The 22363-nt window shown below is 36.8% G+C and overlaps 3 protein-coding genes and 1 long non-coding RNA gene across 5 annotated transcripts; 1 reads left to right on the forward strand and 3 right to left on the reverse strand.

Moving 5' to 3' along the window:
- The first annotated feature begins 1824 nt into the window (after positions 1 to 1824).
- On the forward strand, positions 1825 to 21838 carry NaPi-T (Na[+]-dependent inorganic phosphate cotransporter). Of its 2 annotated transcripts, XM_088195075.1 has the most exons (12): positions 1825 to 1996; positions 2076 to 2173; positions 5606 to 5853; positions 8860 to 9093; positions 9373 to 9457; positions 14360 to 14580; positions 14651 to 14797; positions 14951 to 15083; positions 15306 to 15461; positions 21118 to 21203; positions 21274 to 21399; positions 21458 to 21838. In XM_088195075.1, exons 2-12 carry the CDS (start codon positions 2092 to 2094, stop codon positions 21566 to 21568), a joined length of 1629 nt encoding a protein of 542 aa, XP_088051201.1. In that variant the 5' UTR covers positions 1825 to 1996; positions 2076 to 2091; the 3' UTR covers positions 21569 to 21838. The 2 variants fall into 2 exon arrangements, with proteins under 2 accessions (XP_088051201.1, XP_088051281.1); XM_088195155.1 differs by lacking the exons at positions 1825 to 1996; positions 2076 to 2173 and adding an exon at positions 3527 to 3720.
- On the reverse strand, positions 9314 to 13523 carry LOC148239612 (uncharacterized). Its single transcript, XR_015811321.1, has 5 exons — positions 13480 to 13523; positions 13385 to 13419; positions 13242 to 13317; positions 13101 to 13168; positions 9314 to 9421 (listed from the first exon to the last, which is right to left on the reverse strand). It is a non-coding gene; the product is annotated as an uncharacterized LOC148239612 (long non-coding RNA).
- On the reverse strand, positions 11366 to 12596 carry LOC148239613 (uncharacterized). The gene has a single exon (XM_088196310.1). It carries the CDS (start codon positions 12544 to 12546, stop codon positions 11512 to 11514), a length of 1035 nt encoding a protein of 344 aa, XP_088052436.1. The 5' UTR covers positions 12547 to 12596; the 3' UTR covers positions 11366 to 11511.
- On the reverse strand, positions 15814 to 19033 carry LOC148239614 (uncharacterized). The gene is made up of 2 exons (XM_088191126.1): positions 17942 to 19033; positions 15814 to 17692 (listed from the first exon to the last, which is right to left on the reverse strand). The coding sequence occupies exons 1-2, from the start codon at positions 18893 to 18895 to the stop codon at positions 15911 to 15913; spliced, it is 2736 nt and encodes a 911-aa protein (XP_088047252.1). The 5' UTR covers positions 18896 to 19033; the 3' UTR covers positions 15814 to 15910.
- Positions 21839 to 22363: the final 525 nt, after the last annotated feature.

The following is a 22363-nucleotide window of genomic DNA, read 5'->3' on the forward strand; positions in this document are numbered from 1 at the left end:
GAACCAATGGTCTATAGGATTTTGATATGGTGACTGTGTAACTAATTATGGTTTTAGAACTTTCATTAAGTCCAAAATATTTCTCTCAAGGGAAAATAAGCGGAAGAAAAGTACTGACACGTTGCATCTCGCATATCACTCTATAGTTAGTCTGCATTTTGATATTACATTTTGTTTTAAAAAGATGATAGCTATCCGCTTCTGATATGAGAGTATTGTTTAAAGTATATTCAAACCGAATTTTGACGGCGCGATTTTATTGCTTTTGACGTTGATTTTTGACTTCTGAGAAGTGATAATTGTTTTTTGCGCTCTCCTATTGGGCAAAATTCGGTTTAGATGTTCCACATTAAATTTGTCATAATATTATAAAAAGTTGTAGTATGAGCGCTAGATTACCGAGCGTTCCTACTGCGACGGCGCCGGCACGATTTTATTGCTTTTGACGTGGATTTTTGACTTCTGAGAAGAGATAATTGATATTTGCGCTCTCCTATTGGTCAAAATTTGATTTAGATATGTCGTAATATTGTTATAAAAACATAAGGGGTATTGACATTTCAGATCAATTTAAAGATAGTTAGTTAGTTAGGTATAAGAAAACGAGTACGACCAGGGGAATGATGTACGGAGGTGTGAATTTGTATAATAATGTTCCTAGTACAATCCTTAAAAATAAAAATGTAGCGGGCTTCCTAACTGGTATAAAGAAACACATTATAAGTATTTTTTATTTTCTGTTTATGTTTATATTGTGTAATATATGTATGTTTATATTGAAAGAAAACATAAAGGCAATTATCTGTTTGAAATTATTTTAGATAACTTACAAAGGCAACGAAGTTAATAAGCTATTTTTGAGAAGCTCAAATGTAGCTCAATAAAACTGGACTGCAGTGGCGTAGCTTGGGTATGTACCACCCGGGGCAATCCTTAAAATTGCCCCCCCCCCATACATTTTTTGCAGGGTCATAAAATCAGCATTTATTAAAATAATAAATTGATTATTGTTAAGCTCTTGCTATTCGTTGATTTACATAAATTTTAGTTTATTCAGGGTTAAGAACCACACTAGATGATTCCATCGCGAATATGCCGCCCCCAAGCAAGTGCCGCCCAGTGCGGCCTGCCCCCTCCGCCCCCCCCCATAGCTACGCCACTGCTGGACTAGACAGATTAATTTACTTGCCTTCCTTTAATATAATAGACTGGTGGGATAAGTCGGTTATCGATACTTGAAAGACTATGTTAGAATCGTATATAAACTCTACTATTTTTTTTCTAATTTCTATCGTGTCTGTGAGATCATAATTAGTAATTAATATATAATTTTAATTCCGATCGATCCTTACAGATTAAGTATTATTAGCTTTTCATAAGCTCGCGTAAGAATATCGTGATGGTAAAATAGGTCGTGTTATAATAATATTTATATAATAAAATGATATTATTGAACTTATTAAGCATATAGAAAATAATAACGCATACATGTATAAACAGAATTGTCAACAACTGTGATTCAGATCCGTAAATATCTATCATCTGAAAACTCAAATTTCGGATAATATCGATGAGTCACTCCTTATCTCACCGTGCCTATAATTTGTCTACGAACGTATGGCTTTCACGCAATATACTTGAAGTGTTTTCGGTGTTCCTTTACGGATCTGATATCTATACACTGCAGCATCATGTATCTTGAACTTGTAAAATATATAGGTATTAACTAAAATTACTTTCGCATTGTACAATACTTACAATGTATTGCGCAGTGCACTTTTTCCAGAACAGTATCTATGACGTCAATCCATAAATCTTCGGCGCATGCGCCTTTGGGAAAACTACCCTTACACAACCGAAATGTCAAACGTAACGTGACGGGGATGAAATCCCCACGCGGAAAACTCGCTTTTCCCAAGTCGCCCGAGTCGATCGTCGCCGCTTGATCGGCCCGTGTTTCCTTTGCATTTATAAAATGATTAAATTTAGGAGCGGGGTGAGTTATTTTTAACCTCAATCAGAACTTCCACTTTAACGCCCCTAAATCACTAACCATGTGATAAAACCGATTTCAGATTTTCAGTACTCACCATGTTACCATCTGACGATGAGTCTGTGACGTCGTTTGTGCGTGATCGAGATATTCAGGAAAATAATGGAGTACCAGATAAGGGTAAAAATTATACAATGATAACATCATATTTGTACAACTTGGATTTATTTATAGAATAATTATTATGTATGATAGCGTTTTAGTTGTAGTGTTTATTCATTTAACTTCCTTTAGTTTAAATATTTATTTAAAATCAAACTGCTTAGATAAAAACAGGGATGCCACTAATAATTTTACTCAGCAAAATAATTTAAATTTTGCATTTCTTATTTTTTTAAATTAAAAATAACATGTACAAAAAAAATCAAAATTTTCTATGTATTATAGTTTATTATCAGTAATCATAAAAATGCGGTTAAAAATGATTTTATTGAAGAAAATTATAAATATTGATTTTTCTGTTAGTAACATTTTTTTTAACTTTTTACCAACTTCAATTTTTTTTGATGCCCAGCTAAAAAGGCTTAAATTTGAGTATGTTTAATATTTTAATTTTAGCAATAATGCAATTAAAAATGATTTTGTCGAACAATAATGGCCAAAACCGTATAAATATAACAATTTTTTTAATTTATATTTTACCTAATTATAAATTATGATAACAGCTGTAAAATCTGCTTTAAATGAGCTCAAATTCTACTATGTATTATAGTTTATTATTAGCAATCATAAAGATGTTTTGTCAAAGAAGAATAGGTAATAAATATAAATTTTGATTTTTTTTTCAAGCAATTCCTATAACAACTATGATATACAGATGTATACATATGTTCTTGAAATACTTTATGTATTATAGCTTATTATTAGTAATCATAAAAATGCAAGTAAAAATGATTTTGGAAGTGCTGAAAAGCTATTAAATTTTTTGGGGTTTTTATATAGCATTTTTTGTACTAAAGTATTGACTTTTTAAATTTATTAAAAATCATGCTTTGAAGCCGAAAACTTATATTTAAATTAATTTAAAATAGACCATGCACAAAAATGATGTTGTCAAAGAAGAATGTCTGAAAAGATATGAATATAGTGAATTTTAAAGCATTTTTTTATTTTTCAACTAATTTAAAATTTACTTTAAATTAAAAGGTATATTATATACAATCATAAAAATGCATTAAAAAACAGTTAATTTGTACTATATCTAAAAAACAAAACATTTTTTTAAGAACTTTAAGATACAGCATTTTAAATCTTACCTTTTGTCAAAAATCTTGTTGCACAGTCTTATTTTCTACGCATCAAACGTAATTCGCTGTTCTCCCACTTTCTGGAATCTTAAAGTACCTCGCCTCCCAACCGCGTCATACGAATATAAAAATATGGAAACCAGAACGATGGTCCATAGTCTGATTTGGCCACTAGTCAGCACACGTGGTCAGCAGGAAGTTTTCAATTTGTGTAACATTGAACGCATTCGCGGTAATCGCATCCGTAGTCGCCGTCGTAAATCGAGATCGCGCCTTGAGACAAAACCGCAAATGCTGTCCAGCGCTGATTGATTTACATATAAACCTTTTAACGAATTCCGACGATGACACGCCAAGACCCTGGACGTCTGGACTCCTCCTTCGCCTTCCTACGACCGACAAAAATTCAGAGCAGTATTCGTAAACTACCATTTTTTTGCAATAATCGTTAAAAATCATATCTCAATGTAGAAAGCAACGGGAAAACGGTATAGTGTAATCCATTCCCAGGTACGTTTACTGTTGCAGTACATGTATTAATCGTTTACTAATTGTGTATTAAAATACTTCAATATATATTTATTATTTTATTCTCGGTTTTTAACGATATTAATTTATTAACCTAGTAATGCAAAAAAATATTTAATTAAAAAATAATTATAGATTAATAATAATTATTTCATAATTATATAAAATATGCATAACACATGTGTGGGTTTGCATATCAATTATATAACTACAAATAAACTAACCGCGATCGAATAATTGATTAAAAAAAATCTTGTGTCTTAAAACAACAAATAATAAACGGATTATGAACTTTATAAACATTTGCGACGCACACCTGTTTTGTGAGATAAGCGTTAAATGATAATAAAGGGTGGGCCTTGCCAACATTTTGTTCTACGAATTTCGGTCATAGTAGATACGGGCGACAAAATTTTTTTTCACAAATGTTTATCGGCATTTTTTGTTGAGAATGATAGTCTCATAAAAAAAGGCGCATAAAAAACCATTGATTTTGGAGTGGCACTAGTCACTCAAATATAAAAATTTCTTCATTTTAAGATTTTATCAAATTTCATTTTAAATAGTATAAATTAATATTTTACGAATATTCGACTAATCATTCGAATATTCACATATTGTAGTTGATCTGGCGAATAATTCGAATAAACGAATATAGTGTGTATGATTTACAAAAACATTTGGTTGCTGAATAAAATTATACAAATGTTAGGAACTAATGATTTGATTTTTAACAAATATTTAACTAGCATTGTATTATTTACGTACCTAATAACAATCACATTAAATTAATACATATTATAATTTTTATCTATAAAAAAATGTTTAGAATCAATGGTTGATTTATCAATTATATAAAGCGCCATCTAAGCTCATCAAAATCTAAAGTGATGATATTATTATATTTTTTATGATGCATTTTCAATTAGATTAGTAGTTATTCACAATAAATAATAATAAAGTAACATGTAAAATTTATTAATATTACTAAGTCATTTACAAACTATATTTAAAAGGAGTCAATGAGATTTGCTAAAGTAGCTTCTCATAACAAAACTCTAAATAAACTAATTTCTTCAAGTAAAAGGTTGAGTAACACTTGCAAACGCATTATATTTTAAAACGATACGCATATTGGTTTAAGAACACATTGACCTAGCATGGAATATTAACTTATGTTTATGTATATACTTTCACATATAACTGTCTAGGTTTTATATACATCTTACTCAAGTAAGGGTTAGATTAAGAGTTTGTTTTAAACATATACTGTTAATTCACATATATATTTAGACATGATTGTTTCTCGTTTGCTGGTAATAATACTTCGTTTGCAAGAGGTACGTGAACATTTAATGAAAGAGAAAACAAAACGAAGCCTTGAGAATCAACATAATTATGTGCAACCTAATTTCCTATAAATTCGTTAAAAAATACGCACAATTTGATGGTCATCAGTTACACAATCTCCGAAATGAATAATTTATTAAGATATAGAAATTGCATATAATATCTAAGCAATTTCACAATAATTCCTTTATACGCATTTGCCATATTATCCAACATTCCAAAGCGTCTTTCCTCAAATACGTATTACGAATAAGGTCAGAGTTCCAATATGCATTCCAATCATAAAAATACGTGAAAATCTTCGAATTTGACTCTCAGCCCTGATCTTAGTGTTTAAATAATATATAAATAACATTGTCATCCAAATAGATTAGTCAAGTTTTTGACACCCACGAATAGACAACTACACGTTTTCTCTTTGATTTAGGGTCGAAAATGGGGAAAATGTCAACGAGGTCGGTGCTGTGGTGCTTGGTGTTTTCTGGATTCGCCGTCAACTATATGATTCGCATAAATTTGAACATCACCATAGTGGCGATGGTTCGTCAGAGAGTTCCCCAAAGTTCAGCTATCAACAACACGTCAAAAACCATAGCAATATCCGAATGTAGAATCATCGCTTATGACAACACGACGGAGATAGAAGAATATAACAGCACTAGTGCACAAGAAGAGGTAAGTCCATTATAAAATTTAAAAAAATCTGCTTTGAAAAGACCGTATGAATAAGTTTTTTTTTATTTTTTATATCATTTTATTATTTCTTATAACATTTTTGCCCTCAAACATATATTTTTTTATTTCATATTTTATTGGAATTTCCATTTTTTAATGTTATTTCTCTCTCTACTTAATTTTCAAAGTTACGATGAAAAAAATAACCGCAATTTTGAAACAAGGTAGCGGTTTAAGTTGATTTACAAATATTTACGAGATATTCTTAGAACAAGTATTATGTAGTTATAGTGTACGGCAGTGGTTCTTAAACTCAAATAATCAGGGACGTCATTTAGGAGGAGGGGCAGGTAATGGCATTTGCCCCCCCCCCTCCTTTCTTGAATTTATCCAAAAAATGCATGTCATTGAATGAAATACTATGAATCAAAATGAAAGCGTAATATTAAAAAACAACAACCACTGAATTGTCAATTTTTGCCCCTCCCCCTAAAAAGCGGTGAAATGACGTCCCTAAATTCTAAAACTAAAATCTGGAAATAAAACGTAAGAGGTGTAACGTTGCAGCCAATAAAATTGTAATGAATTTTATTGTATAATATTGGATAGTATATTGCGACAAACTATGGTTGGCGAATATCGTTTTTCTCCGAGCAGTGATGGAGAAGCTGGCGGAAGGATGACGTCCAGTGGATAGTTCTCGTAGTTGTGGCAGCGGTGGTGTAATCAATATCCGTTCTTATTTGCGAGTTTCTGCCTCTGTGCCTCTCTCTGGCCGTCTACCTTTCGTTCCTTGGAAAAAGGCCTTAAGTATCATAGCAAATGAAACTCTCCGGCAAATCATAACATTGCAGCGAACATTCAGCCAATTGTTGCACTCATTTATTGTGAATTGTGCAACATTCATAACAATATTAGGTCGAATTGTGCAACATTCCTCGAATCTAATCGGAAAATATTTATTAAAATAAGTCATTTCAGTGAGATAATATCGGAATACACTTTTACTGGTAGATTTATACTTTTACTATTGAAAATATAATTTATTTAGCAGATGCCAGTAAAATTATAAGATTTAAACTTTTTCATATGTAGTATTATATACATTTACATACTTATCGTTATTTATTTAATTGCAATGTATAAATATTACATTGAATGTGTATTTGTGGAGCCCAAATACACTGTCACCAGTAAATACATATTTCTGCTAATGGAAATCTAATTTAACTGATAGGCGCTAGTGAAATTATATGCTGCTATAAAATGTCTATGAAGCTCAATTTGACACTGTCAAAACGTACTCGAACGCAAACCTAACCTATACGAATTAACCAAACCCAACTTGACCTAATGAAAGCTCTATAACTATAGTTTTAAAGGTTTCATAAGGTCAAGTCCAAAATACAAGTTAAGCCAACTAAACTCTTAGAGGAAAATGAACGGAAGAAGAAGTACAGACAGATGTCGCATCTCGCATGTAACTCCATAGTTGATCTGAACTTGGATATTACACTATGTTTTAAAAATATAATAGCTTTCCTTACCGTTATTACTACGGACTTCTGATATGAGAGTATTAGTCAAAGTGTATTCAAATTAAATTTTGGTCAGTAGGAGGGCACAAAAACAATTATCACTTCTCAGAAGTCAAAAATTCACGTCAAAAGCAATAAAATAGTGTGGGAACGCTCCTTAACGAGCGTTCCTACTGCGTTACTGTGCATTCCTAACAAAAAAGGACACTGTGCGTTACAGTGTCCTTTTTTTTCTTCATAATTTAAATTTTATTCTTATTTCGGTTTTTAACTGTTTTTTCTCTTTTTACTATTTTCTCTAAAATTTTTTCTAACGTACCTACATTTTTTATTTTTAAAAAGCCGTCATTTCCAAAAAAATATTGTAAATCTATCTTTAATATAAGTTTTATGACGATTTAATTAAAATTGTATCTTCTAAAACCATCATCAATGATCAAAAAATGTAAAAAAAACTTATTTTAATGATTTTTTTCTTAAATAGCTGCCATTTCAAAAAATATATGGTAGATTAAACTGGTTAACGAACATAGCCGAATTATTTATAAAATCTTTTTTTAGTTCATTTTATATTTTAATTTATATTTTTAAACTTTTTTTAATAAAATGAGTTACTAAAAAAGGTAACAAGTAATTGAGTTGTGGAAGGTCTCCATCCACATGCGCAGACAAATGCCCAGCGCCACATGCGAACTTAAAAAAGGATAATAGAATATAATTTTACTCAAACTGAAGGAAAATAGAATATAATTTGACTCAAGACTCAAACAGAACAGACCACCACGGTTAAACCCTTGTAATATCCAGAGAAAAACAACCCCTTTGGACATAAAGGAATGCATAGACAATGTGTCAAAGCATGTCATTATTACCTTCTTAATGATCAGAGAATCCATACACACAATCCATAATTGTGCATTATGGATTGCACAAACAATACGCCATCTGGCGAAAGAAAAAACCCCATTGTTATTATCCCTTTGCATTATTGATCTTTGGAATGTGTTCATCTAGCAAATTAACTCTTTGAAGACGTAGACTATTTTGTTGGTCGAAAATACAAGCACCACAATTGGTCAACTGGTCTCTGCAGTATTGTCATTCGCCGAAGACGCCTCAAATCAACCATACACTGGAGAGAGAAAAGGACGGACGATCGAGTGATCAGACGAGAGGCAGTTCAATTCGGTGACGAGACGACGCTCCTGCGAGAGACAGCCCTGCGGTTGGAGGTGAATGACGAGACTTCATAGGACCATCCGAGAACATAATTCCTTGCCAGCTTCCCCACCAGCGCTCGGAGCAAAGAATATAAAACTCTACAATATTTCGCATTCGTATATGTACTATAACTAAATAGATAATTTCCATCTTTCTGGCGTCTATCTTGTCTGAAAAGTCACACCCCTTCGGCCTAAAACCCGAAAGAGTTCTATATAACGAAGTTGCCATTTTTGTATTTTTACAGCCTGAAGGATTCTTATGGGACGAACACCAGCAAAATCTCATTCTGGGAGCATTTTTCTGGCTTAACTGGCTGATGCAGCTTCCCGGTGGGATACTGGCTCACAAATACGGAACAAAGGTGGTGTTTGGCCTTACTAATTTCGGGGCCATCCTCTGCTGCTTCATCATACCACCAGCTTCACATTTGCACTACTCGGCGGTGATTGTCGCCAGATGCTTACAAGGAATGTTCAGCGTTAGTAACTTGCTTTATTTCACCAAAAATATTTATTTAGTTGAAGATACATTATAACCCAAAAATGTTGCTATAGCTCATAGTCGCCAAAAATCAATATTGACAATGACACCACGCATTTATTTTAGATACTTGATGAATATAGAGAAAAAGCATTATATATAATATAATAATAGCTTGATTACTAAAACATTTCATTATTTACCTGAATTCAAATTTATTTATATTTACCTGATTTTTTGTGTTTGTACAAATATAATATTAGATTCATATTTTCAGGGTTTCACTTGGCCAGCTATGCACAGTTTGACTGCAAAATGGATTCCACCTAATGAAAGAAGCAAATTTGTCACAGCTTACTTAGGTATGTTGAATAATGTATTTTTAATTGAATTGTTTATATTTAAATTCCTAATCGGTTATTTCATATTTATTTATGATACCAAGAAGTATATGACATTACAAAGAAAATATTACTTTTAATATATTAATAACTATTGATTGGTATTATTTATATTTGTGTTAAATAACAGTCCATATACCTAATTTGTGTAGAGACATTTATGAGACGTTAACTATCTCATCTGAATTTTGAAAACATGCGTAACTTTCCTTCATCTTTTTAACGCCTTCAATTAGCGAAAATGGAACTCGTCGTGCTAATTCACACAATTCGGACATAATATAACAAAATTAACATTGTAATTAGTTTAAGCATCATTATTATATGTACAATATAAACATTGATAGGGAGGCGATTCTTCAGAAAGAGCAAACAAATTAAACTATTAATTTTTATAGATTAGACTTAGGATTACTTACGATAGAAAATGGTCATCATACTTATGGAGTTCGTAATATATCAAAATTAGTGATTCTTATCATTATAATTCAGATCAATTACTTAAGATTAGGTTTTTTTTAGCTATTTTCGGCATTTTAAATATGGAAATTGGGAAAACACTGTGTTTTGTTTCTTTGTCAACTTCTGAATAGTTTTTTAACTTTCACCATCAAGTCGGAGTGGGGTGTATTCTTGTTCACCTGCAACTCAGACTCCGGCGAAACACTGATATTTAATATTTTATTTAACTTTTCTACTTGTTGTAAATAGGCTTATGTTGTGTCCGTACATCACATATGCTAACGGTATGAAGCTGAGCGTAGACGCGCTCGGTTTGAGAATGCCGTCCCGAGGGGCAGGCAGTACAGGCGGCCGTCTGAGGCACTAGATTTTGTAGGGCGTCGTAACAGCAAATAAAGGCGCAATATTCACTTAAAAATTGTTAAAAAATATATATAATCTGAAATTATTTAGTGATAACACATGTGCTGATCATTCGCTGTAAAACAATAAAAACATGCGTGTATTATTTATTGACAGTGTTTGACAAATGCGCAAACAAGCGTTTCTCTTGTACCGTTTATAATAGTTGGTTTGTTCTGAATTACATAATAATATGTAGAATAGAATAAAATAAAGCCAAATATAAAAATAAAATGATGTGTCGTCCGGATGATCGAAACATTCAACCTATTTATGTAAATTTATTTATATTATAATCGGTGTACTGCTGCCATCAAGAGTATGCGGTCATTATTACAAGATAAGATTTTTCGTTATCTTATATATAATTGTTCTAAATCGCTTCCAGTGTCAGACGGGTTCGCTTCAAAATTAAAATGCTCTACGTTCAAATTATTATTATGTTATTCGCATTGTTTTGAATGGTTGATTTGTAATTATTCACGTAAACAAAACAAACATATTTAATTATAATTGCTAGATTGATTTCCGAACCCGAGGTATTTAATAATTAAGGCGCTGGATGTCGACCAATAAAATATCAGTTTTTGATTATAAAACAAAATGGCTGGCAGCAACGCGAGCTATTTATAAAAATAATATTCATTAATTTTACATGTGCGTATATTTGATTTGACTGAACATAAATATTTGGATAGCAAATTAACTATTTAGATACTTTTTAACAATGAAAGTATAATAAATATGTATGTACATAATGCCCGTGAGAGTTAGAAGTGTAAATTGATTAAACTATATAAACAATTAAAACATAATCTTCGTAATGAAATCTGCAAGTTTTGAAACTGCAAAGTGAGTTTTTTAATTTGCAATATGTCAAGATTATCATTGCTTTTGAAAAATAATTAAAAGCGGTAGGAGCTTTATACAGTAGTTATAAACATAAAAAAATGTTATATTATTATATATAAAACATAAAATTAAATACTATATTAACACTGCATATCACAAATTAAAAAGTTATTTACGAAGTGAATTTGCACAAGCATCATGACAATACATTTTTGATTGCAAAATTTGAATTTACGGTAATATTATGTTTGAACTAATGCAACTATCATAGCAACCGTCCTTGAAATTTAATTTGCTCTTCAATACATATCTCTATGAATTGACATGTGTCGTAAAACACTTCGTTTAAGTTTAAATGCATTTCCACATATTTCACATTCAAAATGACGAACATCGCAATGAGTTTTCATATGTTTTGTAAGATAATATTTAAAATTGAATGCTTTTCCGCATATTTCACATTTAAAGTCACAAACAGCACTATGAGTGTGCATATGGTGTGAAATATTTTGTTTACTTGTAAATGCTTTTCCACATTTTTCACATTCAAAGTTGCGAACATTGCTATGAGTTGGTATATGCCGTGAAAGAACTTGTTTAGTTTTAAATGCTTTACCACATTTTTCACATTCAAAATGACGAACATCACTATGAATTTTCATATGAAGTACAAGATATTGTTTAAATTTGAATGCTTTTCCGCATATTGCACATTCAAAGTTACAAACATCGCTATGAGTTGGCATATGTCGTGAAAGAAGTCGTTTAGTTTTAGATGTTTTCCCACATTTTTCACATTCAAAATGGCCAACATCGCTACACCTTTTCATATGCTCTAAAAGATATTCTTTAAGTTTAAATGCATTTCCACATATTTCACATTCAAAATGACGAACATCGCAATGAATTTTCATATGTTTTGTAAGATAATATTTAAATTTGAATGCTTTTCCGCATATTTCACATTTAAAGTCACAAACAGCACTATGAGTGTGCATATGGTGTGAAATATTTTTTTTACTTGTAAATGCTTTTCCACATTTGTCACATTTAAAATGACGTACATCATCATGAGTTTTCATATGTTGTAAAAGAGATTTTTTAAATTTAAATGCTTTTTTGCATTTTTTACAATCAAAGCCGCAAGCATCGTTATGAGTTAATATGTGGTTAAAAAGCGATTTTTTAGTTTTGCATGTTTTTTCACATTTTTCACATTTAAAATGACGGACATCGCTATGAGTTTTAATATGAAGTGCAAGATATTGTTTAAATTTGAATGCTTTTCCGCATATTTCACATTCAAAGTCATTAACTTCGCTATGAGTTGGCATATGTTGTGAAAGAGTTTTTTTACTTTTAAATGCTTTTCCACATTTTTCACATTCAAAGTTGCGAACATTGCTATGAGTTGGTATATGCCGTGAAAGAATTGGTTTACTTATAAATGTTTTTCCACAAACATCACACTTGAAATGGCAAACATCCCCATGAGTTTTCATATGTTGTGAGAGAGACTGTTTATATTTGAATGCTTTTCCGCATATTGCACATTCAAAGTTACACACATCGCTATGACTTAACATATGTTGTGAATAAAGTCGTTTAGTTTTAGATGTTTTCCCACATTTTTCACATTCAAAATGGCCAACATCGCTATACCTTTTCATATGCTCTAAAAGATATTCTTTAAATTTAAATGCATTTCCGCATATTTCACATTCAAAATCACAAACATCGCTATGAGTTTTCATATGTTTTGAAAGACAAAATCTAAGTCTGAATGCTCTTCCGCACTTTTCACATTCAAATTCTTTTTTTGACTTCTAAAATAAAAATTGTAATCGGTAGTATAAATATCGAAATAAATACAATATTGGGCTCTTACTTTAGTGTCGTTGTAAATTGTGTGAGACGAAAGGTTCAGTATAAGTATATCTTTAACATCGTGCATTTCTAAAACGATTAATTAATTAATCAACAATTGCTTACACATTCAAATGTGACACATTAAAATAAATATTTTTACCTATTTCGAACAAGTCGTCTACATCTTCTTGGATCGTATCTTCACTGCTATCGTATTCGCGTTTTACATTCATCAACTTTAAAACGAACAATTAAAACCATTATTTAAGATCACATGCATCAACAAATACAATTGTTCGTTACCTCTACTTCACCTTGAATTGTTTCAAAGTCAGCTTCTGCAAACAAATGTCCTTCGTTTAGATTGTTAAATATAAAGAAATAAAAGAAAATAGTACCGGTTTTAATAAACGCCATTGTGACAGTTGGTTACCAACGTTTGGTCCAAATGCGAATAATTGTTGAGTATGGCTTGTTGAAATTATCATGAGCCTTCTAAATATTAAAATAATATTTTTCAAATGTGATATATTTTTTTTAAATATGATAAACAATCATCTCCGATATAGCATTTGTGAGATTACTTTTAAACGGTTCGTGTACATGGAGTCCATTTGAATTTCAAATTGTATGAACAACACCTCAGACCAATTTCCATAGCATCGAGGAGCGAATTCATAAATTTTCCAAAAGACACGATGTTTTGAAAAGTTTTTTTATTACATTTATTTTACATAACTATTTATAATACGTTTTACTGAATGCAATCACTATAGATTATTAGTTTTATATATAATTACAATAAAGACATGTAAAAAAACACAAAACATAAGTGATACTTATGCCTAAATTTATAATTAATAAGCAAATAAGTAATAGCACAAATTATTAAAGAAATACTTTGGTAATAATAACTACATATACACAATAATAATAATACATTACATAGTTGCATTACCTACTTTAATAAAATGCCTGGCTTTCAGAATGCCAGAAAAAGTTCAGGGTTATCAGACGAATTAAAGATAGCATAGAAAGGCAATTTTTATTTAGATTTTATTATAGTCAAAACTTGGCGGCTCGTTGGTAACACTGGCATAACGGACCTCTTCAATTTGAAATTTTGCCACGCACCGTCCACTCACACTCATATTATTAAAAATGTAACTTTATCAAATCTTTGTCTAGTTGCCACCCGTCACCTACCGTCGCCAAAATAGTATGGAGGAAAGTGACGGCGATGGAGAATAATAATAATGTTAATTTTGATGCTTCCAGGAAGTTCTGTTGGAGCTGCTCTCACTTTCCCCATGTGCGGCTACATCATCCATTGGTTCAGTTGGCCAGTAGTATTCTATCTGAGCGGAATAGTTGGCACGATTTGGTTCATCTTGTGGTGGGTTTTGGTCCACGACTCTCCAGCTGAACATCCCAGAATATCCGAAAGCGAGAAAAATTACATCCAGAAAGAGATCGGCAAGACCATAACTGATCAAAAGGTAGGTAGTCAAAAACCAGTTTCATTCAAACTTAGAATCACACACCGCCGATAAAAATCTGCTGTTTCAGATAAAACCACCGTGGGGTCACATTGTGCGCTCCAAGTCCATCTGGATGACTACCCTCGCCCAGTGGGGTGGAATTTGGGGGTTGTTCACCCTAATGACACAGGCGCCTACTTATTTAAAGTATATCCACGGGTGGGACATCAGATCGGTAAAACATTTATTGGTTCTTCGTGTCCTAGCATCGCACCACTCTTAGCCAAAAATAAAATACCGCATTCATAGCACCATTACTTCAACTAGGCGAAAGATGAGTTCGAAACGCTCGGCCGGTGTTGTGCAAAATTTTCTTTTCGGTTTTCAGACTGGAATACTTTCAGGTATACCGTACCTATTGCGCATGGGATTCGCCAGTTTGTTCTCTCAGTTTGGCGACTATTTGCTGGCTGCGAACAAAATGTCTCGGACAAACGTGAGGAAGATGGCCACTGCTGTTTGTAAGTATAAAAATAAATTAGCAACATGCATTGTCTCTTTACTCAAATAAGGGTTAGTTTTGTTCGCTTTTAATATCCTACATTTTGTAGGTTTTTATTACATATTTAATCCTAAACAACAACTATTTCAATTTACAGATTACAAAATTAGCTGTTGTTTGATATGATGTATTAAAAGTGTCGGTTTAATAGAATAATGGAGGAAATTCTGATGTATTTAAGGTTGCATCGGGCAAGGATTGTGCACCTTGGCATTGGCTTATGTTGGATGTGATAGGATAGCTGCTATAGTTTTAATTATGGCCGCTTTGGCCACAAATGGTGCTGTTTCAACGGGACCACTAGCATCATACATTGATATTACACCAAATTATGCAAGTTCGTATAGTATTATAATTAAAAACATTTTATTATTATTTTTTGTTGAAGAAGGACTATTATTAAATGTTCTCATATTTGATGTAACAAGGATTGAAAAAAGCTTCTGATAAATGCAATATATATTAGATGCTCAATTAAATAGTGCGGCAATCGCTTTTAGCAATGAATTGGAACGGAATGCCCAGCAACCATATGTTGTCTGTTCTTTAACAGTTTTTTTTATTTTTAAAACTTGTCTAAGTGACCTACAATATTCAATAAGTTACGTTTTAAACAGCATGTTCGTCCATTGTCGTCCAAAAGTATTCCGTTCTACACTACGCAATCATTAATAGTAAACGAGTTTTAGTAATTGTGGCTGCGTCGCACCCGCACCGCGTCCCGCTGACTACTGCCCCCGCGACCGCAGTATTGCCACTATGCCACACGCCCTCCTGATGCCCTCATCATACATATTCCTCGAGATAGCGAGGCCGTCGTCGCTGTCGTGCTGGTCTGCGAACGGCTTCTTGGTCGGTTGGGGCCTCCTCTGCTGGGATTCGATGCGGCGAAGGACCGTATGCCTGCAATAGCGCACCTTCGACCAATCTGGTGCCATGCTCTTCCTCCGGGGCTCTTCTCAGGTCTAAGACGTGCCGTGGGATTCCGTCTACGATAACATTGGTTGATGATATCACGCCTGTTACTCGTCCCTTGGCCCACGTCTTCGTGCACGACGGTTGAGCTGGCTTGACTAGTACCATCTCGTTGACCTCAAATCTCGCCTGCTCCGTCGGTGGTTCCTCAACCGCTACCGCCGGGTGTCTCCATATGTATTCATGCACCATTCTTGCCGGTGCAGAGGCGGCGTCTTTTCCATCCTTCGGTGCAAGATTATACCAGAACACTGCCCGGGTCGGTGACACGTCACTTCTCGCAGCTGTTCTCTTGATTGTTCGGTGGTGGCGTTCCACAATTCCGTTTCCCTGAGGCCTGTATGCTGCTCGGAATCTTCTCCGAACATTCCATTGCTGACACAGCTCGGCTACTCGTTCGGATCGAAACGCCGTTCCGTTGTCCATTAAAAGTTCTTGAGGCGGCCCCCTTTCGGAGAATATTTGTTCCAGGTTTGTCGCGATTTCGAGCGCAGTTTCGGAGCGCAACTTTCTCCACAGTCCAAATCTACTTGGGCCACAATCCACAACTGTGAGATATTGGCACCCTTGATGGTGTGTAACGTCAATCGCTAGCCTGATCCAGTTTTCTTCGACTCCGAGCGCGCCTTCGTCGTGCTTCGTCGGGTGCGGGTCGATCAGCTGACAGGTTTGACACTGGCGTACGCACTGCTCGATCTCACCCCGGGTGGCGCTGGGCGCAACCATACGCGCGAGGTGGAGACTCCGCTCCACTCCAAAATGGTGCATGTCATGCAGTTCTTTTATGGTGGCGACGCAGACTGGTTCAGCTCTTCTGACCTGGTCCACCCAGGACTTCTTGACTCTGGTTAGGGCGTCCGCTCGGTTTTTATGAGAAGGTACGAACGTGATTTTTACGACCATACCGTACTCATCAAACAGTTCGCGTAGGACGCCCAGTCGTCTCCTGACGAGCATCTCTGCGGCGCCGGACACTTTCGCCTTCGGTCCCGACTCACACGCGGAGTTCAGCCAACTAACGACCGTCGCCGAGTCTGTCAATATTGTTAGCTTCCGAATGCCCCATTTGACGGCCAAGTTTACTCCTTTGAGGACGGCATCTAGCTCTGCTACATTGATGTGTCCGACATCCGTGAGTTTCCGAAGCCAAGCTGCGTCCTCCACCACCTCTCCGTCGATTTCGAGCGCCACACCGTATGCAATCGAGCTCGCGTCACACCAAACTCTTCCATGCTCCGTTTGCGAAACGTTCCACTTCCCTCGCACTGGATCTTCTGCATCCACTCTGGCCAGGATCTCTCGCATAACCTTCTCTGCTCGTTTACCGATGAGGTCTTCCCACGACGTGCCTTCGCATGCACGCTTTACGAAGCTGCAGGCCACTCTTAACCAATTGCCTATCGGATAATGGCCCACCAACTTTCCGCAGATGGAGAATAGCACTCGCCTCGTAATTTTATTTCCCCTCTCAAGCGTCGGAATGGCGTTTCCCCGCCTAAAACGAAGGTCTCCGTCTGCGTCCCGTCTCACCTCCAATCCCAGCACTCGTCCGCCGTCCAGGTTCTCCGTCGGCTTTGACTTTAGTCCGAATCTCTTCAAGAGTGCTTCTACTCGACTCGCTTTTACGATGCTCTCGTCCACAATTATATCGTCGATATAATTATCGGTCCCTCGTCGAACCTCCGCGTCCTGCGATAGTACGTACTCCACGATTCGACTCATTATTTTCGGAGCGCTACTAAGTCCAAAGCCGAGTCTCGTAAGGCAGTATGTTTTTCCTTCGAAACATACCAGCTGGTGGCGCCACAGGCTCTCGTCCACTTTGACTTGTAGATAAGCCGCCTTCAAGTCGATCAATTTAAGCGGTCCTCTCATTCGCCTCCACTTGCGCACAGTTTCGTCGCACGCAGGCGCTTCCATCCCCGAGTTGCACTCCACGAACTTGTTGAGTTCGCGATAATCAAGTACCGGCCTAACTTTTTGTTTATTCGGCTGAGCTACAGCCATCAGCGGCAAAATCCCTCTTTGTTCCGCCCTCCATGGTTGCAGCCATCCCTCGCCAATCCACTTCTGCATTTCAGCAGTGAACTTCTCACGAAGTTCCTCTCGTTCGACGCTGCTGTAGTGAGAGACGTTGTTCCTTAGCATCGCCGGAGGACCGTCTTTCCAGTTCCAGGTCGCCGTCCATGACTCGCCATCGAACGCTGCGCTAAAATCGCGATCTTTGATTGTCGCAGGGGGCAAACTCGCAGCTGCGGCCGCTTCAATCTGTCTCTCACCGACTCGCACTCGCCAGCGCCTCGCGACCGGCGCAGACGACGATTTGCCGAAAAATCGCACACTGTCACCGCAAATCTGCACCCCCCCGAACTGCCGAATAACGTCCATTCCGCACACTATGTCCACGCCGGGCAGCAGATTTTCCATCGCGAGACACTCGACAGTCGTCGATTGACCATCGATCGTCAGATTCACTGTCGTTGTCCCTGTGCATCGCACTCTCGAGCCGTCAACTGTTATTACTGTCACTGCACTTGTCTTTTTTACTCCTGCCGACCGGCACGACACTATTGTTTGAGCGCATCCCGAATCGACGAGCGCACGGGAGGCCCGTCCGTCGATCGTCGCAGGGACAATCGGTAACGCCGCGACGTTCACTTTGGGAGACCCACCGGCGCACTGGACCTCCCGACCTCTTTTCCCGCCGGGCAATCGCGTTGAAAATGGCCCGACCCACCGCACGACCAGCATTCCACCCTCGTCTTGCAGTCTCGTTGCAGATGTGGGCCACCGCATCGGAAGCACTTCTTGCTGCCCCCTCTCCCCGCGCCGTCGTTCGTCGCTCGTCTCGCGCCGCTTCTCGCGCCGCTGACAGCGGCTCCCGCCGCCCCGACACTAGCGCCCTCCATGCTGGGTTGCCGCTCCACGTACTGCTCCAGGAGTGGCCTCGCGAACTCGACCAACTCCGACGGGGTTGCCGTTCCGCTCGCGTCGCGCGTCCCAACAGCGGTCGCCACTTCAGCTGGTAAACAGTGAACAAAATGGCGCGACAAAAAAGCATCGCTGTTGAGGCCTGCGACCGTCGCGAGCTTCCGCATCTCCTCCATAAACACTTCTGGGTGTTCGCCATCCCATTTCCGCTTCATCAGCATGGTGTAGGCCTTTCTGCCGTCAGGAGCGAACACCTTGAACAGCGCCGCTTTAATGGCGCCCACGTCGTTCTGCGCTGTCTCACTGAGCGCGTCGACGATGGTGCTAGCGCGTCCCTCCAGAAACAATGGCACGATGGCCGCCACGTTTTCGTCACCTCGGAGCTTCGTCACTCGCTCCAGCTTGGCGAACCAGGCCACAACGTCGCCCTCGCCGTTGAACGGTCGCACCACGTCACAAATGCGCATTCCCGCCATACTGCCCGGATAGCTTGTGGCTGCGTCGCACCCGCACCGCGTCCCGCTGACTACTGCCCCCGCGACCGCAGTATTGCCACTATGCCACAGTAATGATAACTAGACCAGCTCGTAGGGCTTGGTCATCTTCAGCCGGGGCGCCAGTCCACCACACGCTGGAAGCCCGTCATGACCATTATGAAAGAGCAAAGTGAACTCCTCTCGAGGAACAGGGACTTTCGGGGGTATGAAGTAGGGGTAAAATTTATAATCCCACACGAAGTTGCCTATGTCTTTCGGAACGCACTAGCGTTCAAGGGGCTGATCATTGATATTCAGAGAATATACTAAGTGAACTCTTAAAAATATATAGCACTGCGGAGGATGCAGACCGCTCAAAAATCCGGGAGCCCCTTCGAAGAGATGGACTCGTAGGGCCCAAAACCAATGCGATTATGTGTGAGCGCTCACCTCAGCTCTCGCATGGTACCATACCTTAAGCTGACACCCAGCAGTAGTATGGCATTTGATTGTGTGCATGAACCCAGACAGTGAGTGACGAAAAAGATAACACGTAGCAAATTTCTCAGTCCTCTTTAGCCGTCTTTTCAAGTTGTTCACATTGAAAATTTTGCCTGCCTCGATGTTGACGCGCTGTTGGAGCCTCGTTTCATGTTTAGCAGCAAAACGTTTTACAGCACAAGCGACATCTTCGACATATAGGTCACGATGTACGTCTCCATCGCGAACATACCACGGGGCATTCACAATGTTTCGTATCACTTTATTTTGAATTTTTTAATCATTTTAACGTGGCCCTGTTTGGCACATCACCAGAATTGTATGCTGTAGACCCAAACTGGTTTCAGGATTTGGGAACAATCTCAAACAGATAAGGCGGCGAAAGTGAAAGTTCCTGCTTTTCACGAGCTTCTAAGGCTTGTCTTGATCGATTTGGCGTAGCTCAGCTTAGTGCCAGTTCAACAACACTATTTTTAGTCGGATGTAAAATGGTAGTTATATATCACACCATGACAAAAGTTATTGATAGATTAGTAACAAAGGTTTTACCAATGTCAATGTATCAGGGTGGATCCAATTCTTAGTTTTTTCTTAATACATACCGTTAACGGCATAACAATAGATTCAAAATCTCTGGAATGTGAAATTCAGGTATGCTGTATCTGCTCTGCAGATATATTTTGTAGGGTATAATGGTTTTGGTCCTCCGCTTCAATACACATAGCCGTTCCTTGTTTCGCCGAAGAAACTGATTCACATATCTATATGTTTTGATTTATTTGGGCCCTGCCTGTTACAAATGTCGTTATGGACAGGAGATTGTTTGGCCAAAGCCGAGCGGGAAACTTCCACCCAGTCTTATACTGCTGACTTCCTTACTGCGCAGACGCGGTAGTGAGCCTACGTATAATTAAGTATTTTTCTCGTCCTTCAAGTAAGACGGCTTCTTATGTGGGCTAAGATCGCAGCGTTAGAAAGATATAATGGCAAATTATCCCAGAGGCAAGAAGTTAAAAGCCATAAGATCTATGATAATTCCAAAAGAGTTTCTCAACTAATATTTACGCCACGATTGTAATATTTATCTATTATTATTATTTTTGTTATTAGGCGTAGCGCTTGGATTTAGCGGTATGATAACAAGTCTCCCAGGATTCATTTCACCAGCAATAGTCGGATGGTTAACGCTAAATAACGTGAGTATAATAAAATACGCAACAATCCTCAAGCCTTTTTACTTATTGTACTAATTGTCAAACTTTTCAGCAAACTGCAGAACAATGGAAAATAGTGTTTTTAATATCAGCCGCCCAGCTTATAATTTCGGGAATTATTTACGTTATGTTTGCAGATTCTGATCTTGCCAAGTGGAACGATTATGGCCAGAAAGAGGTACATGTTCATCAGTTTAATTTTAATAAATATGTGTTATAAAATATATTTTTTGCAGATAAATGAAAACGTACAAGAAATGGAAACTTTTCTACCCAGCGGCGAATCCAAAACTGTTATCTTTTCTTTGGAAAATCATATTGATAGAAGAGTAGAACAGAAAATATAATAGTGCCTTCAATGTAGTGCCTCAAACTACATTACTTCTGTGGATACTAAAACGGTTATTATATTGTTGTTGATTTTATATAAAATCTTTATTTTCTTAACTGACTGTAAATACTAATTTATTGATAAAATAATGTAGAATTGTTTTGTTATAATATTATTATATACCATATTATTGTGTACTATTAAACCTCAATATTATTATAACAGTATACAATTTATTGAAATGTGATAAATATTAAATAATCATAATATAAATCGAAGACTCAAACCGTTGTTTTATTACCAACTTGAACTTGCCTCGGCTTTTTGTGCTTTGGAACTGCTAATACATACCGTTTAATGGACGTAGGTTCAAGCTGATAAATCTTTCAAGATGCACGGCTTTCACTTTAACGATCCGTCAGTTATTCGCGTCCTCTATGACACCTTAATTCGTAGCATTCTTGAATCGGGATCTATAATTTGGAATCCTCGAATAACCAAATATTCCCTTTTAGTGGAAAAGATTCATAAAAGGTTTTTAAGATATCTGTTCAAAAGGACATATGTTCTTATATCCCAGCACCTTTCTTTTAGGAGCTTTGGGATACAATTCGCTGAGTTCTCGCATAAAGTTGTATGTCGCTAAGCATTTTTTCAAATTGCTGAAGGGTACTGTCAACAATTAAGCTATTCTCGAGAAATTCCAGTTTTAGGTTCCAAAGCGTCTTCGAGAATCACAATCGCGTCCTCTTTTGATAGCCCCGACTCGAAAATATCTGTGGCCAACCGGTTCCTTAATACGCTGGCATTA

Source organism: Plectrocnemia conspersa, unplaced genomic scaffold, assembly GCF_051122295.1.
Source record: "Plectrocnemia conspersa isolate PC_06_02 unplaced genomic scaffold, ASM5112229v1 ptg000001l, whole genome shotgun sequence".
Taxonomy (NCBI): domain Eukaryota; kingdom Metazoa; phylum Arthropoda; class Insecta; order Trichoptera; family Polycentropodidae; genus Plectrocnemia; species Plectrocnemia conspersa.